Below are 16,762 nucleotides of genomic sequence, written 5' to 3' on the forward strand. Positions count from 1 at the left end.
GATGAAGGGAAGATGGTGTGCCAGCTGAACAACGCAACTCGCTGAGAAGTGGCTGATCTTCGATATGTAGAAATGGAGTTTGCGATCAATTCAATGACTCAGTACTCTGGGGCGTGTAGAGCATAGAAAGGACAAGATTTCGGTGGTTCTTTTTCATTTCTATTTATGATATTGTGAGTTATGACTTCAGTTTTTTTCGGATTATCGTTGTAATTTTATCAATTGAAGTGGCCTATAGATATTAACATAAACGCATTCATATATGTAAACGTGGTTATCTTAGCATCATTACGTTTCAGCGTTAACATGCTTAGCGCAAATACAAATGCATTAACATTCTCGAGGGAGCTATTCTTCGCGTTGAAAAAATTAATATTCTTTCTGTTGTTGCGCTAGCTCACAAAATATCGGTGAACACAAATCGACACATGTGAGGCCAATAGTTTTATTTTTACCAATGAAATAAACAATAAATCAGTGGGGCTTTTAAGGGACAATATGAAAACAAATCTTCGTTCTAAAGAAAACAAATTCGTTAGAACGAAGACAAAATTCATTCGAACAAACAAATCTTTCTGACCAAAGATAATTTTCGTTTGAACGAGGATTTGCTTTCCTCTTTTTGACTCAAGAGAAAAATTACAGCATTGTTTAACACACACAAAAAATACAATAATTAATAATAATGAAATAAAATGTTTCATTTTAAATTTGCTCAATGTTAAAAGACTTGTAAAATAAATTCAATCGTTTGCTGAAAAAAACCATTCTTCATTATACAGAACGGTAACAAGTATGCTTGTCGCATTCGATGTTTTGCTAAAAATTTCAGCATTTGTTTGTTATGAACGGTTATTTATTATAATTAATTTGTGAATGGAAATAGTTAGTAATTATTGATTCAGAAATGATGAAATTGTGTGCTTATCATGAATGCTTTCTGTAAACATTTTACAGGCAGTGGACACTATTGGTAATTACTCAAAATAATTATTAGCATAAAACCTTTCTTGGTGACGAGTAATTGGAAGAGGTTGATGGTATAAAACATTGTGAGAAACGGCTCCCTCTGAAGTGCCATAGTTTTCGAGAAAGAAGTAATTTTCCACGAATTTGATTTCGAGACCTCAGATTTAGAATTTGAGGTCTCGAAATCAACCATCTAAACGCACACAACTTCTTGAGAAAAGGGTGTTTTTTCTTTCATTATTATCTCGCAAGTTCGATGACCGATTGAGCTCAAATTTTCACAGGTTTGTTTTTTAAGCATATGTTGAGATACACAAACTGTGAAGGCTAGTCTTTGACAATTACCAATAGTGTCCACTGCCTTTAAAGGCAGCTCTCAATTACTCGTCACCAAGAAATTTTTGTGCTAACAATTATTTTGAGTAATTAAAAGTAGTGTCCAGTGCCTTTAAAGGACTTGTGTACCTTTTGTAACACAAAACAAAATGTCCACAGATTTACATTTAACTTACACCGTTTGAAGATCATGATTGTAGAAAGCGTACCTTATTAGTTGCTGAGGTGAGAAATAACTTAAATAATGTCGTGAAAATACGTTTTTTACATGCTAAAATAATTTTCGTCTCATGATCATTGAGACGAACATTATTTTCATTGTTTTACTCATTTCTTAAAAACTACAGCACTTCAGCAAATAATATTTTCATGGAAGCTTTCTACTATCATTATCTTTAACGGTGCAGGTTTAATGTATACATCTGTGAACATTGTGTTTTTTGTCCTACAAAAAGTACATAACCCCCTCAGAGATGATCATGATCTATCAGATACACATCTCAATTATGTAGTTTTCTTTTTTTATAATATCTTAAACTTTCAAACCCTAAATTTTTTAACCATTTGGAATCTTAGTATGCATGCCTTAGAAAAAGAAAACACTTTTGAAAAATAATACATTATTGTCACAGTATAGCTGAAGTTATAAATACGCACAAAATAAAATAAAAAACTACATTGCAACCACAGTAATCTTTAACAGTTATTCTGTAAAGGGACACGTTTGCTGTGGATCGGACGATTTGGTCCATGGAAAGCTTTTGATATCGTAGGTGGGCCTTTAGACCCTTTAAAGCCATTGGACACTTTCGGAACAGAAAAAAATAAAGTTCACATATTTACAAATAACTTTACAGGGTAAACAGAAGGAAATGGTGAAAGACTTCAATTGAAATATTATTCCATAAAATGCTTCACTTTTTGAGAAATCATTAAAACAATTATCAATTCTCGATAAAGAGAATACCGGATTTATTTTGAACACATGTCATGACACGGCGAAACGTGCGGAAACAAGGGCGGGTTTTCCGTTATTTTCTCCCGACTCCGATGACCGATTGAGCCTAAATTTTCACAGGTTTGTTCTTGTATATAGAAGTTGTGATACACGAAGTGCGGGCCTTGGACAATACTGTTTACCGAAAGTGTCCAATAGCTTTAAGCTATGGCCCCATTAAAAACAAATTTTATGGCAAAATTGCTGAACAAATAATTCCTGCTTAGTAAAAGGAAGCCTGACCAATTATGGGAATTTTAAATGGGTTGAAAGATTAATCAAAAGAGGGCGCTGTTATAGATGAAGTTTGTACACACATCGCCGTAATGGGGGAAGGGGGGCACAGAATCCCCTGCCAACACCGGTGTCGTAGGGAAATGGGGAATCTGTCACCTTGGAAAAAATTAATATGGGCTGGGTGAGAAGGATTGAAAGAGGGCGCTATCAGAATAAGTTTGTACCATAGAGTTTTGTACACAGTTCGTCGTTAGGGGGGGGGGGGGGTAGAGACTCGGTTGTAAGGGGGGGGGGGCGAACGACACACAGAATCGTATGCCGAGAAGTTCAAATTAATTAACTACATACTGAGTTACTAAGATAATTCATTTAAGAAACATTGATTATTTTCTTGGAAACACGGAACTCAAAAAAATAATATCTCTGAAACATGGAGTTGATCTCAAGGCGCTGCTGGTTGGGTCTTGTTATATCACATGCAAGGGGTCTACGTCACACGACCGCTTTCCATTACTCGTTACCAAGTAAGGTTTTTTATGCTTATAATTATTTTGAGTAATTACCAATGGTGTCCACTGCCTTTTCCACGAATTTGATTTCGAGACCTCAAGTTTCGAAGATGGGGGTCTCGAAATCAAGCATCTAAAAGCACACGACTTCGTGTGACAAGGGTGTTTTTTCTGTCATTATTATCTCGCAACTTCGATGGCCAATTGAGCTCAAATTTTCACAGGTTTGTTATTTTATGCATATGTTGATATACACCAAGTGAGAAGACTGGTCTTTGACAATTACCAATAGTGTCCAAGTCTAGCGTAATGTAGCTGACATTTTATTCCACTTAATATGGCTTTTACACTAAAGTATTAATGAACACTACACTTTGCGTGGGCGGCCGTGCCAAGGCGAGGTCTTTTATAGCACGCAAACAACCTCTACAAGGTTTTTAACGAAAGTTCAAGACCAAGTCATCACTCTTTTATTTATGCACTACTCTTTAATTCATAATTTACTGCCCTTTTTTTCCAAATGCGTACAAAATGAAAATATATCCAAAACTGGTTGTTCATTTGCAGGTTACGATCTCAAGCTCCGTTTCGCGAAGTGTCAAAATGCACGCGACACTCATCCGCTGGCAAAATGTCTTCTTCTTCCTGTATAGTAGAACATGGCATCCTAAAAACTGTCCCGTTTTTTTTCTTTTTAAAGGCAGTGGACACTTTTGGTAATTTCTCAAAATAATTATTAGCATAAATCCTTTCTTGGTGATGAGTAATGGGGAGAGGTTGATGGTATAACACATTGTAAAGAAACGGCTCCCTCTGAAGTGCCATAGTTTTTGAGAAAGAAGTAATTTTCCACGAATAATTTTGATATCGAGACTTCAGATTTAGAACTTGAGGACTCGAAATAAACCATAAACGCACACAACGTCGTGTCACAAGGGCGTTTTTTCTTCTTTCATTATTATCTCGCAAGTTCAATAACCGATTGAGCTCAAATTTTCACAGGTTTGTTATTTTATGCATATGTTGAGATACACCAACTGTGAAGGCTAGTCTTTGACAATTACCAATAGTGTCCACTGCCTTTAATAGATTTAGAAGAAGAAGAGGTCTCAAGTACAAAGCACGACAGTGGCAGTTTTATGTAGGTCTATACAGAAGAATATTTTTCCCTTGTGCACTAGTTGTACATTGGTTCCGGTGTGTTTATTGCATTGCTATTGCTTGGCACACCTATGTTTAAACACTTCTTCAGCCACACGTTTAAAAACACCCCCACGTGACGTGCTTACCACCATTAGGAATAGCGAAACTGTCTTGGGTAAGGAATTGAGCTTCATTTGGGGGACATTGGATTCTGCGTGTCCCCCACCATTGAACCCGTTTTCCATTGCGTCGCAATGCCGTTCGTTGCCATGGAAACGGTAAAACACTATTGTACGGTGACTGAGAAACAGCATATCAACGAATATAGGAGTTGTTTCACCTGGTTTTACTACTTTAACGCTATCGCGCTATATATAAAGCTACACATCAACTAAATAGAGGGAGCTGAAGAGTTTTCTGTTCAACCGAAAATTACCAACAGTCTTTATTAGGTCCTAAAAGTACGAGTAGGCCTACTTTTTGACCTAGTTATTATTCCTGTCAGAATCATGGACGGCGCTTTTCAATTAATCTTAGTTCTGTGGGTTTGCTGTGGCCATATTTTGGCTGAGATCTGCCCTCCCGATTGGAACCGATACGGCGAGTCGTGTTACTTCATTTCAAATACCACGATGGATTGGTACCAAGCAAGGAGCACTTGTACCGAAAGGTCGCAAGCCACCCTTACCTACCCAACCTCACAACCCGAACAGGATTACATATGGGAACTATTCCAGAACAAGTTTCCTTCTACCGATCTCTGGATTGGTTGTAATGACATCGAGGAGGAGGGAAACTGGCAGGAATGTCCGATAAAGAACGACACCAACGGTTATGAGAATTGGGGCGACGGGGAACCCAACGATCAGTTTGAATCCGATTGCGGATTGATAAGGTTAAGTAATAACGGCCTCTGGGATGACTATCCCTGCACCCATAAGCTGTTTGCTGTCTGCAAGCTCCCCGTCTGCAGCATCCGTTTGACACCCAAGTGCCTGCTCCGTCACGCTATGAGGGAGCTAGAGAAATCGTGCCGATCACACCCTCAATATCACTCCTCCCTCATAGACGACTGCTGTGATGATCAGTAAACGACTGAAAGGGGAAACTGGCCTGCGATGAGAACAATCAACGCTTCAATTCCTTTATGCTTGAAACATGGTTTGTCATCTGATAAACGAAACTTATACTGAAGAATTAACTAAGTAACAGATGGACGGTGAGAAGAATAGTGAACTATTTGATTTGAAGATTTATATATTTCTGCACGGAAAGGGAAGGTAAAGGAAACCCGTGGACTTAAACTTTTCGTTACTTTCTAAAGTCAGTAAATCATTGACGAGCTACCGGCCGGATAAGAGCGTCGGTGGTGCGAGAAGGCTTGCTGATCAACGCCCCCCCCCCCCCCCCCCCCACACACACACACGTCGCTCATTCAATCTGTTGGAGCAAGCAAGATGAAGGGAAGATGGTGTGCCAGCTTGACAACGAAACTCGCCGAGAAATGGCTGGTGGTGACATGAAAGACACAAGTTGCTACTTTTACGATCTGTAGAAATGGAGTTTGACAATCAATTCAATGACTCAGTACTTTAGGGCGTGTAAAGCATGGAGAGGACTTTCCAAACAATATTTGGTGTTTTTTTTCTTCTTCAAATTTTTAGTGTTTATAGTAATATTGTGAGTTGTGACTTCAGTTTGTTTGAACATAATCGTTGTAATTTTTACCAATATTGAAGTAGCCTAGATATTACTGATGATATAAAACGCATCCCTTTGTTGTTAACCCTCTTATAATAATGTAAGCGAGATTGTGCTAACATCATTACGTTTCAGCGTAAAAATGCTTAGCGCAAAAACAAATATTCCTCACTTTTGAAAATTTGCACACAAAATAATGGTGAACACAAATCAAGTCGTGTGACGCTAACCAACTATAATTATTTTCACAATAACTAATGATAGAAACATATGAGGGGACCTTTAAAAGCAATGGACAACTTTGGTAATATTTTTGTCAAAAACCAGCCTTCTTACTTGGTGTATCTGAACACATGCATAAAGTTACATAAACAAAATAAAAAACTGTGAAAGTTGCGAGAAAATAATGGAAGAAAAAAGTCTTGTCGCACAAGTTTTGTGCGTTCAAATGCTTGAATTTGAGACCTGCTTAAGTGACAAATAATTACCTCTTTAAAAAGAACTACGTCACTCCAGAGAGAGAGAGAGTTCTCACAATGTTTTATATTATAGAACTGACATACAGATCCTTGCCATTTGATTGGTGGAACTTACTTCACGTGACATTCACTATTACTCCCATCCGCACACCGGCGATCAAAAAGACCTATTCGCCCATGGGGAATAGCATTTCCCATTCAACAGTTAGGATCATCCTTGTTCCCAATGTTTTTGAGCAGTACAGAGCCGCCGCGCCGCTGCTAAAACAAAGGAGCATCTGTGCAAAAGGTTGTGATCCGATTTGTGCATTGTTGCCGCTACGCGGCGCTATTATGATTTTTGGTCGTCAGTAATTTGTGTGATTTTTCATAATGTTATACTTTTAAAATACATCAAATGACAAGGATCTATATGTCAGTTATATAAAACAAATATTGAGTGGCTTTAATTCGTGGAATGGAAGGAATATTATCGCTCGGTAAAATTCGGACTGTTCCATTTCACTCGGCTGCGCCTCGTGAAATGGAACAGTCCAAATTTGACCCTTGCGATAATATTCCTCCCATTCCACTCTGAGCCACTCAATATTTGTATATTATCAACAGCTCTCGTTACCAAGTAAGTTTCGATGCTAAACAATAATTATTTTGAGTAATTACCAATAGTGTACAGTGCTTTTAAAGATTATCAAAATCTATGATTTTGCTTTTTACCAGCTACACATCACATTATGTATTTTGTATTGTCATAATATCTTAAATTATCAAACAGTAATTGGTAAAAACATTTTGAATCTTAGAATGCATGCGTTAGAAGAAGAACCAACTTTTAACTTTTAAAGAAAACAAATAATAACACAACTGCACTTGAGTAGCTGAAGTAATAAGTACGCACAAAACAAATAAAAATACATTGCAATCACAAAACTCTATTTAGCAGTTTGTCTTTAAAGGGACACGTTGCTTTGGATCAGGCGAGTTGGTCTATGAAAAGCGTTTGTAGCTGTTGTTGGGTCGTTAAGTCCTTTAAGCTAGGCTAATCCAAAATAACTTGTATGATAAAACAATGTTTTTTAAAATATAATTCCAGCTTAGCAAAGGAAAGCGGGCCCGGACACATTATTGGAAATTAACATGGGCTCAGTGAATGGAAGAAGGATGATGAAAGAGGGCGCTATCAGACGAAGTTTGTACATAGTTCGTCATAATGAAGGGGGGGGGGGCAGAATCCCCTGCCAACACCGGTGTCGTAGGAAAATAATCTCCCTGGGAATCTGTCACCTTGTAAATAAACACGGGCTGGATGAGAAGGGTTGAAAGAGGGCGCTATCAGAATCGTTTTCGTTTTTTTTTTGTTTTTTTTTGTTGTTTTTTTTTTTTTGGGGGGGGGGGGGCAAAGACTCTGGGAAGGGGGGGGCGACGATACACAGAATCGCATGCCTACGAAAGCTTAAATTAATTGACCTAATATTACTGAATTACTGAGATAATTCATCTAAGAAACATGGATTATTTTCTCGGAAACACGGAATTTTAAAAACTGTGTATCTGAAACATAGACGCTGTTTGGGTAATGTCATAATCACATGCAAGGTGTCTACGTCACACGCTTCTACAGCAGTGCTTGAGTCCTATCCTAGACTTTGTTTCAAGTTTGAGATCGCGGTCATTCAGCATCAGCCACGCAAAACTCTACCACATTATCTATCAAAAATAGGCTAATTTAAGACGGAGGTTAACACACAAGAGGGCGCTATAACTAAAGCCCACGATTACAGAATTGGAACCAAATCTTTATCCACCAAGTAACAGCGGCCAGTTTATGTTAGCTTCTTTGAGCTAAAACTGGTTGACCTTGATCTCTTGCGGCGAGAATTCATAATCTCCTGAAGCGGCGCTTTGCATTAAAATTAAAAACCCTACCCGAACCTTGGAGCGGGTTTGCACTTGCTTATTTGCTGGCTGTCTCAGTATTTATTACCAGTGCTATTATGGAGTGTTGCTAGATCGACGGATATCAACAGTTCCTAATGCGACCAGGGGTGGATTTCACAAAGGTAGTCCTAACTTAGGACTAGTCCTAAGCAATGCTAAGAGATAGGACTGGTCCTAAGTTAGGACCAGTAACTCATCCTAACTTTGGACTGGTCCTATCTCTTAGCATTGCCTAGGACTAGTCCTAAGTTAGGACTACCTTTGTGAAATCCACCCCTGGAAGCAAGTGTTTTCTGGAGTATATAATTTTTACTTTTACTTTTTTACTTTACTTTACTTTATTTCATCTCAAGGCATAACAGAATACAGTTTATACTTATTATGATTTATGCATGTTTAAATATAAAGATCAGAATAATAACATTTGAATAACACCACCTAGAGATGCAGGGGACCCACAATAAGCAAAGCTTGTCGAGTGCGAGTCCCCTGTGAACATAAACAACAATGAAGATACATGATGACAAGAACAAGTCGGATCCGGTTGAGGATGACCGAATTTTTCTGGCCTTTTTCGGCATAACCACAGGTAGATAATTACTATCAAGAGGCTCGATATAAAGCCAGTGTCACAAGAATACTGAAATCTTATATTTTCATGAGATTTATGGAGAATTTACTGGTCAATTGTGACGGTCCCTGGAGCATCGATTCTGACACGTCAATCTACATTACATTACAACAATGGTGTGATATTCATTATATTATATAAATAAATCCTGATTCCTTTTTGAATCGATTTAGAAAAATACTTGCCCGTTGGGAAAGCACTTAGACAGTGACAATGTTGATGTAAAAAGTAACAACAGTTGCGACCGTGAAGCTGCTAGGAATATTATTCTTGTAAAAAGGATGAAAAGACTGCAGTTGATTTCGATGAGAGTGGAGCTCGAATGCAAATACAGCGAATTGTGCATATTAATTATTCAAGGCGCATGCGGCGGCAGAACCCCCCCCCCCCCCACCAAAGTGTCAGGCGTGAAAAAAGGACCAGCGCGAGCGGCAAGTCTTCTCCGCTACTCGCTTGTCTTTTTTAGCGCGCGACTTTTGGGGGCGTGCCTCTGACATCAGCTGGGTGCGCTGCGTGCGCCTTGAACAAAGGCTTCGTGAACTGCCACCAATTGCCTTTATCGACCTGTTTGTCAGAGTACCGAGAGGCTCTAAGGTGGTATTTGGCGGCAAAACAAAACAGAGAGATGACAATGTGCTTCTTTAAAGGAAGGATGGGCGCCTCAAAAAAAAAAAAACTGTATTTTACCCTATCATAAAACAAGTTGCTCATGATGTTTTACATGCTTTAACTGGGCCAGATTCGAAAGCCCGGCCACAAGCTTTCTTTAAAGCTATTAAGCAGAAAATACCGCTTGACGAATTTCTTTGATAAGCACAAATTAATATGGGGCACCAGTCACAAAATGTAAACTCTCAATTAGATTTTGGCTGGTTATCTGTTTCGCAATATCGGTCTGTGCTAAGCAGTTTGTTTTTGGGCCCAATTTCTTATCGTACTACATGTATCTATGACTGGTTAACATTCAGCCCGTTTCCTGCTAAATGTGCTTAGCTGGATACTGTGTTTGCAACATATTCGGCTTTTAAGCAGCTCTGTGAAATATAGGCCCCTAGTTGACTGGGTTTAAATTCGTGTACAGCTATAATTAAACAAGCAAAGTGCAATATCACAATACAAACCACAATGGGAACATTGGCATTTTCATCTTTCGGTGAAAATATCGGGCCATACAAATTGCAGCAACATTTGAAATAATTTGCTCGTTTACGTTCAAACAAAAACGTAAATACGACACAGCCTGTGCATGTATCGAGTGTTAATGGTTGGGTGAAGTTATTTTTACCGACCTGCAAAGTTAACCACCGTGAAATTTAAACTTTATTATTCAAAATAATTGTTTTTCCAGTGGACGATTAAATCGCTGAATCGCTGAAAACACTTCTACATGTCATTCCGCATGTCTTCGGTATCAGGAATATTAGGTGCCTAAAAAGAATTAGGATCTTCACGATTTTTGTTTCTTACCAATTCTGTAACGTTCCTTTAAACTAGCCAATATTTTTGCTAATATTATTGTTGTTTTTCTGTCAATAACGAAGATATTGATCGATTTAATTAAATTTTTGGGTCGATAAAGTAAAACCATTCTGCAGGAACCTTGCACAGTTTCATATCAGACACTAAATATTAGACTTTGACGTTCGCTTTACACAAAGGGCACATTTCAAATCGTTTTAAGTTGTCCCTGATGTGTCGGCATCAGATGCACGAGTGTGTGTGTAGGGGGTTTGTTCATTGTTGGTTTGCTGTTACGGACCATTTTTGACTCTCTCTTGGTGTAACCGAACTTCCAATGAATTAATTTTAACTTCAAAACAATTTTACCGATGTCAGTGCAAAAGGGAAAGCAAGAATGAATTTGATTCAACTGGTGTGTCTCATTGTTTCTGTTGGTTCAACCACTACGTCGACTGAAATCTGCACTACCGGTGAGCGATACGAAGGGTTGTGTTACTTCATAATATCACCGGTCAAGATGACTTGGTACCAGGCAAGGGTGCAATGCGAAGAATCAGGAGCAACCCTCGCCATCCCAAGCTCCCAGTCTGTACAGGATTTCATATGGGGCATAGCAGAGCGAGAATTCGACCAGGGACTGCCGCGCACCAGTCTCTGGACTGGTTGTAATGACATCGATGAGGAGGGAAACTGGCAGCACTGTCCGTTGAAAGGTGAGACCACCAACGCCTTTGAGAATTGGGCTGATGGAGAACCCAATGACGAGTATGGAGCCGATTGTGGTGTGCTGTGGGAACCCCAGAAGGGTGTATGGGACGACCAAGACTGCACTTATCCTGCAAACTACCCGGTCTGTGAGATCCCTGTCGTCAGCACCACCACCCCGCAGAGCGACGCTGCCGTACGCATCACTCCTCAGTGCCTGCTTCGACGCGCAATGGAGGAGTACCAAAATGGCGCCTCGTCGTGCCAATCACACTCCCGATGTCACTCCTTTAATCTGCTGGAACAAGATTGCTCGCCAAGTAACAAGACTACTTAGAAAACGACCGACGAAGAAAAAGATGGAAGCATCTAGGACACCGCTTGTTTCATCTGAACTGTGGACGCAATCCTGTCTCTGGTGGTATATTGCAAAATACCGGTACTCCATATACTGGAGTCGATGTACAACTTTATAGTATTACAGCAGTAAAAGTGTAAATTAGCTGAACTCTATTAAATCCCGTCGCGTGGGTAGTTTTAGTGGTAATTGTGATATTGTCGTCAAATATTACGACTCTGCTTACTCTAGTTATAATCAACACTTTTTATCTATACACTTGATGCCGTATCAGCAGAATAAGCTATAAATCATAATGTCAAGGTTTGAGGAACTTTTTGTTTGAGATCGTTAACGTTACATGAGAAGAGGACACGGGCGTGGGCTCCACCAGTCATTTTGAAGGCATGTGATCTGAGTAGATACGGAGCTTTAATAAGAAGGACGGAGCCTAAGCCGCGGTCCAATCCAAGCCTTCGAAAAATGGACACGGGCTTGTTGTTTTTTCGGGTGGAGTTTAAAAAGGGCGCCTCCACATTTTACTCATAATGTCAAAGATGTCTCAGTTAATAGGTGTTTTGGCATTTGCTGTTTATTCTTGATTTTTATATATTTGTTATAGACCTGATGCACACGACGTCCTGGACACAATTGGTAATTGTCAAAGACTAGTTATCACAGTTGGTGTATCTCAACATATGCATAAAATTAAAAAAAACGGTGAACATTTTAGGTCAATTGGTCGTCGAAGTTGCGAGGTAATAATGAAGGGATAAAACACCCTCGTCACACGAAGTTGTGTGCTTTCAGATGCTTGATTTCGAGATCTCAAGTTCTAAATCGGAGGTCTCGAAATCAAATTCGTGCAAAATTACTTCTTTCTCGAAAACTACGTCACTTCAGAGAGAGCCGTTTCTCACAATGTTTTATACTATCAACCTCTCCCCATTATACGCGTTACCAAGAAAGGTTTTTTGCTAATAATTATTTTGAGTAATTACCAATAGTGTCCACTGCCTTTAAAGGGTGCCCAAACCAAAAAACTTTCAAATTTGATTCGTATGAGCCTTTAGTCTCGAGTAACTCTTCTTCAGGATGTACAGTGGTCTTCGCCTTTATTCATTTCTTATCACACACCAACCCTTTTTGGGTTCACAGTAGTTATTTTTGTATTTAACAGTAAAGTGTGCCGCCAGGCGTTTGCCCCGGAGATGCCATCGCATTGCAGTACGGTCATAAGTCGCAATCTGGACCGTATCCGAGTTTGCGGCTATACAGCTACGGCTACGGCTGTTGCTAAGGGTGTTGCCAAGGCCGTCATATAGTATACTTCAACGCATGTTGACGCGGAAATCTAGCAATAGCCGTAGCTGAAGCCGCATAACTCGGACACCATTAGGGCCATGAGCCGGATTTCAATAAAAACGGTTTTGGTCACCAGCGGTCAAGACCAGTCAGTTATAGCCTGTGTCGACGGCAATTATGTCCTCTATGCAATACTATCCGGAGGACATTATTGCATATGCAATAATGTTCGCCGGACGGTTTTGCATATGCAATCGTGTCCGCCCGGACGCTGCTGCATAATGCAACTGTGTCCGCCCGGACACATTTGTAAATGCAGTTGTGTCCGCCTCGTGCAAAACCGTCTTGCAGTAAACGCCCTTGGTTCGACGGAACACATTCGCCATTTTTTTTTACAAGCTAAGTGCATATCATGAATGAAATTGGAATAGTTCGGCCGTTGGGTATTCGCTGCAACCATAAAATACTTGAATATTCATGCTGCATGTGACGTAGGTTCAGTGCATGCACGCTCGCTTGCTTACGCGCGCACACATGTACAGTCATGTACATGTCTACCGGACGGTTTTTGAATAGCCCCGGACACGATTGCATTTGCAAAAGTGTCCGGAGCGAACAGTATTGCATGGCGGACACAATTGCATCTGACACCGGCTATTGACCTGTTGCATGAAAATTGGCAACAAGTAATCACCCGGCCGCATTTTCAAACATGCCAAACGAGCCGTAACAACAATTACTCAAAAACCCAAAGTACGAACGAAATGAGGCGACCAGCCTTTAGCCAAGCGGAGAAGTTGGCTGCAGAGGTCACAATATGTATCATCATCATCATCATTATGCCTCTAATGGGTGTAATCTAGCTCTAATACGGTCTACCCGTATAGAGCTCTTTGCATCGAATAATCTTACAACTACCAAATTATTGCAGTGCAATCTTAAAAAACAAAAACAAATAAAATGTATAGCTATCTAGTCTCAAGTTAGCCGGTGTCGGACGCAATTGTGTCCACCATGCAATACTGTTCGCTCCGCGGACACTTTTGCATATGCAATCGAATTATGCAGCAGCGTCCGGGCGAACACGGTTGCATATGCAAAACCGTCCGGCGGACATCATAGCATATGCAATAACGTCCTCCGGATAGTATTGCATAGAGGACATAATTGCATGCGACACCGGCTATAATAGCGCGAAGACCGGTATATAGCGCTTGGTGCAATACGCCCAATGTCACACAGAGCATTTTTTTTTATGAGAAGGAAAAACATTCAGTCACTTTCCATAGGCCTACTTTTCTTGAGGACAGTATACTGCATGGTAGAAAAGCGACTATTGTGCAACTGCGGGTTCCTTCTGCATGATGTACAATTGGTTGCTGCGAAATTGCCTTAAAATTTGCCCTGCTATCTTACAATATTAGGGCCTACGGTCTATAAAGATGTTCGCTTGTAAAATGATGACTACTTTTTGAAAATGACCCTCCAGAGTCCACTCTAACATACATCTTGATTTGTCCGTTATACAAAGTGAGATTTAACTAAAGCTAATCACCATCACATGCAACCATGATGCAACTATCCAGAGATAACATGACCTGCTTGCTGAGTAATTAATAATAGTAACAAACAGTTTAAAAAAATCGAGATATTACAGCAACGTATACCCCAAAGACAATAATTTATGATACAATACTAGCACACTGTGCTTGTGATTATCCAGAGATAACGAGAACTGATTTAACGAGAACTGATTTTGGTGTAAATTAATAAAGAATAATATTGACTATTGTTATGCGGATCAAATATTATTATAATAAAGACTAAAAACTGCAAGTAAAAGGTAAAAGTTTGTCTTTGTGAGAGTAAGTCTACCAATCACATTATCGTGAGTGTACTCGTTTCCAATGTCGATCCCCTCTCGTCACTCAGATGACACAAGGTAATGCAAACCATCTTCAGATAGCTCCTCCATAACATAGTGTAGCATTTACTTAAAGACACTGGACACTATTGGTAATGGTCAAGGACCAGACTTCTCACTTGGTGTATCTCAACATATGCATAAAATAACAAACGCAGTTGCGAGATAATAATGACACAAAAAACACCCTGGTCACACGAAGTTTAGTGCTTTCAGATGCTTGATTTCGTGACCTCAAATTCTAAAATCTGAAGTCTCGAAATCAAAATTCGTGGAATATCACTTCTTTCTCGAAAACTACGTCACTTCAGAGGGAGCCGTTTCTCACAATGTTTTTTACTATCAACCTCTCCCGATTACTTGTTACCAAGTGAGGTTTTTTGCTAATAATTATGTTGAGGAATAACCAACAGTGTCCACTGCTTTGATGGTATAAAACATTGTGAGAAACGGCTCCCTCTGAAGTACCATAGTTTTCGAGAAAGAAGTAATTTTCCACGAATTTGATTTCGAGACCTCAGATTTAGAACTTGAGGTCCCGAAATCAACTATAACGCACACAACTTCGTGAAACAAGGGTTTTTTTGCTTTCACTATTATCTCGCAAGTTTGATGACCGATTGAGCTCAAATTTTCACAGGTTTGTTATTTTATGCATATGATGAGATACACCAACTGTGAAGGCTAGTCTTTGACATTTACCAATAGTGTCCACTGTCTTTAAAAAAAAGTGAGGTGGGCATCAGTGCCGGTCTGCAAGTAGAATGCCCGGATGTCGCTGTAGTCAATTTCTACAGATCGAAGAAGTAGCATCTTTCATTGACTTTCATGTCACCATCAGCCACTTGTCGGCGATTTGCGTTGTTAAGCTGGCAAACCATCTTCCCTTCATCTTGCTCCAGTAGATTGAAGGAGCGACATCGGGGGTGTGATCGGCAAGCTTTCCCGCACGACACGACGCTCTTACCCGGTAGCTCCTCCAAGACGTGGTGCAGCATGTACTGAGAAAACAGGCGACCATCGTTGCCGGTCTGCAGGCAGAGTACCGGGGTGTTTGTGATGGGGCGCTCGCAGACTGCATGAAATTGGTATATTGACGAAGAGCACAACTTGTCATCCCAGTTGCCATTCTTTGCAACCGCCATTGATCCACAATCTTCATCGAACAGATTATTGGGTTCTCCATCAGCCCAATTCTCATAAGCGTCGGGTTCACCCCTCAACGGACAGTCCTGCCAGGTTCCCTCCTTCTCGATGTCATTACAACCAATCCAGAGATCGGTAGAAGGGTTCTGATCAAACTGTTTCAGGTATAGTTCCCATATGTAATCCTGTTCGGATTGTAAGTTTGGTATGGCCAGGTTTGCTCTTGACTCGACACAAGTGCTCCTTGCTTTGTACCAATCCATGTTGTCCTTTATAATGAAGTAACACGACTCGCCGTATCGGTGCCAATCAGGAGGGCAGATTTCAGCTGCAGCCATGATGCAAAAGATAATGCAACAAACTGGATACATTAGTGAGCGGAGCATCATCCTCTTTCGGTTTATATCTGGACCAATGTGAACAATGAAAGAGATAAATTGTAGTGTAGTGTCTCCAAGCAACTTGGTGTCCTCGTCTAGGTCTATGAGTCCCTGCTCGCCTTTTGATGATCTGAAGTCAGGGCAGTCGTGAAATGAATGATGTGACTGATGGTTTGTGTTCTGCCACTCTGCTGACACAAACTCAAGCTGGTAGCTCCGAAACTATGAAAGGAACTAGGCGTACGGCCCTGGCTAGTTCTTGAACGAGGAGTTGGACCCAGGCCTCACGAGGAAAATTCCACAGCCTGAAGGTTGAAGTTGGAATCAAGTTTGCTGCAGAACTTTTTGTGACTTACTTCTTATTCAGTCTATAGCTGTAATGTTTGCTCTGTGGTGCGAGTAATTGTTAGGTGAAGACCCATTTCATATAGGCATAGCAGCGATCAGTGATCTTGCACCGAAAAGGCACAACGATTTTCAGAATTGTTTACCATCCATTTTCGCAGTTTCCAAGGGAACTGGAATTAGATCGCTCCATTAATTTTTAATTTTTAATATTTAAACCAT

The 16,762-nt window shown here is 40.1% G+C and overlaps 1 protein-coding gene across 1 annotated transcript; it reads right to left on the minus strand.

The window, feature by feature from the left end:
- Nucleotides 1–15,460: 15,460 nt before the first annotated feature.
- LOC139934527 (perlucin-like protein) lies at nucleotides 15,461–16,153 on the minus strand. The gene has a single exon (XM_071928780.1). The coding sequence runs from the start codon at nucleotides 16,151–16,153 to the stop codon at nucleotides 15,461–15,463; it is 693 nt and encodes a 230-aa protein (XP_071784881.1).
- Between the last annotated feature and the right edge of the window lie 609 nt (nucleotides 16,154–16,762).

Source organism: Asterias amurensis, chromosome 3, assembly GCF_032118995.1.
Source record: "Asterias amurensis chromosome 3, ASM3211899v1".
Classification (NCBI taxonomy): domain Eukaryota; kingdom Metazoa; phylum Echinodermata; class Asteroidea; order Forcipulatida; family Asteriidae; genus Asterias; species Asterias amurensis.

Coding starts and splice junctions, on each gene's coding strand:
- LOC139934527 (XM_071928780.1), bottom strand. CDS start 16,153: ATGGCTGCAGCTGAAATCTGCCCTCCTGATTGGCACCGATACGGCGAG.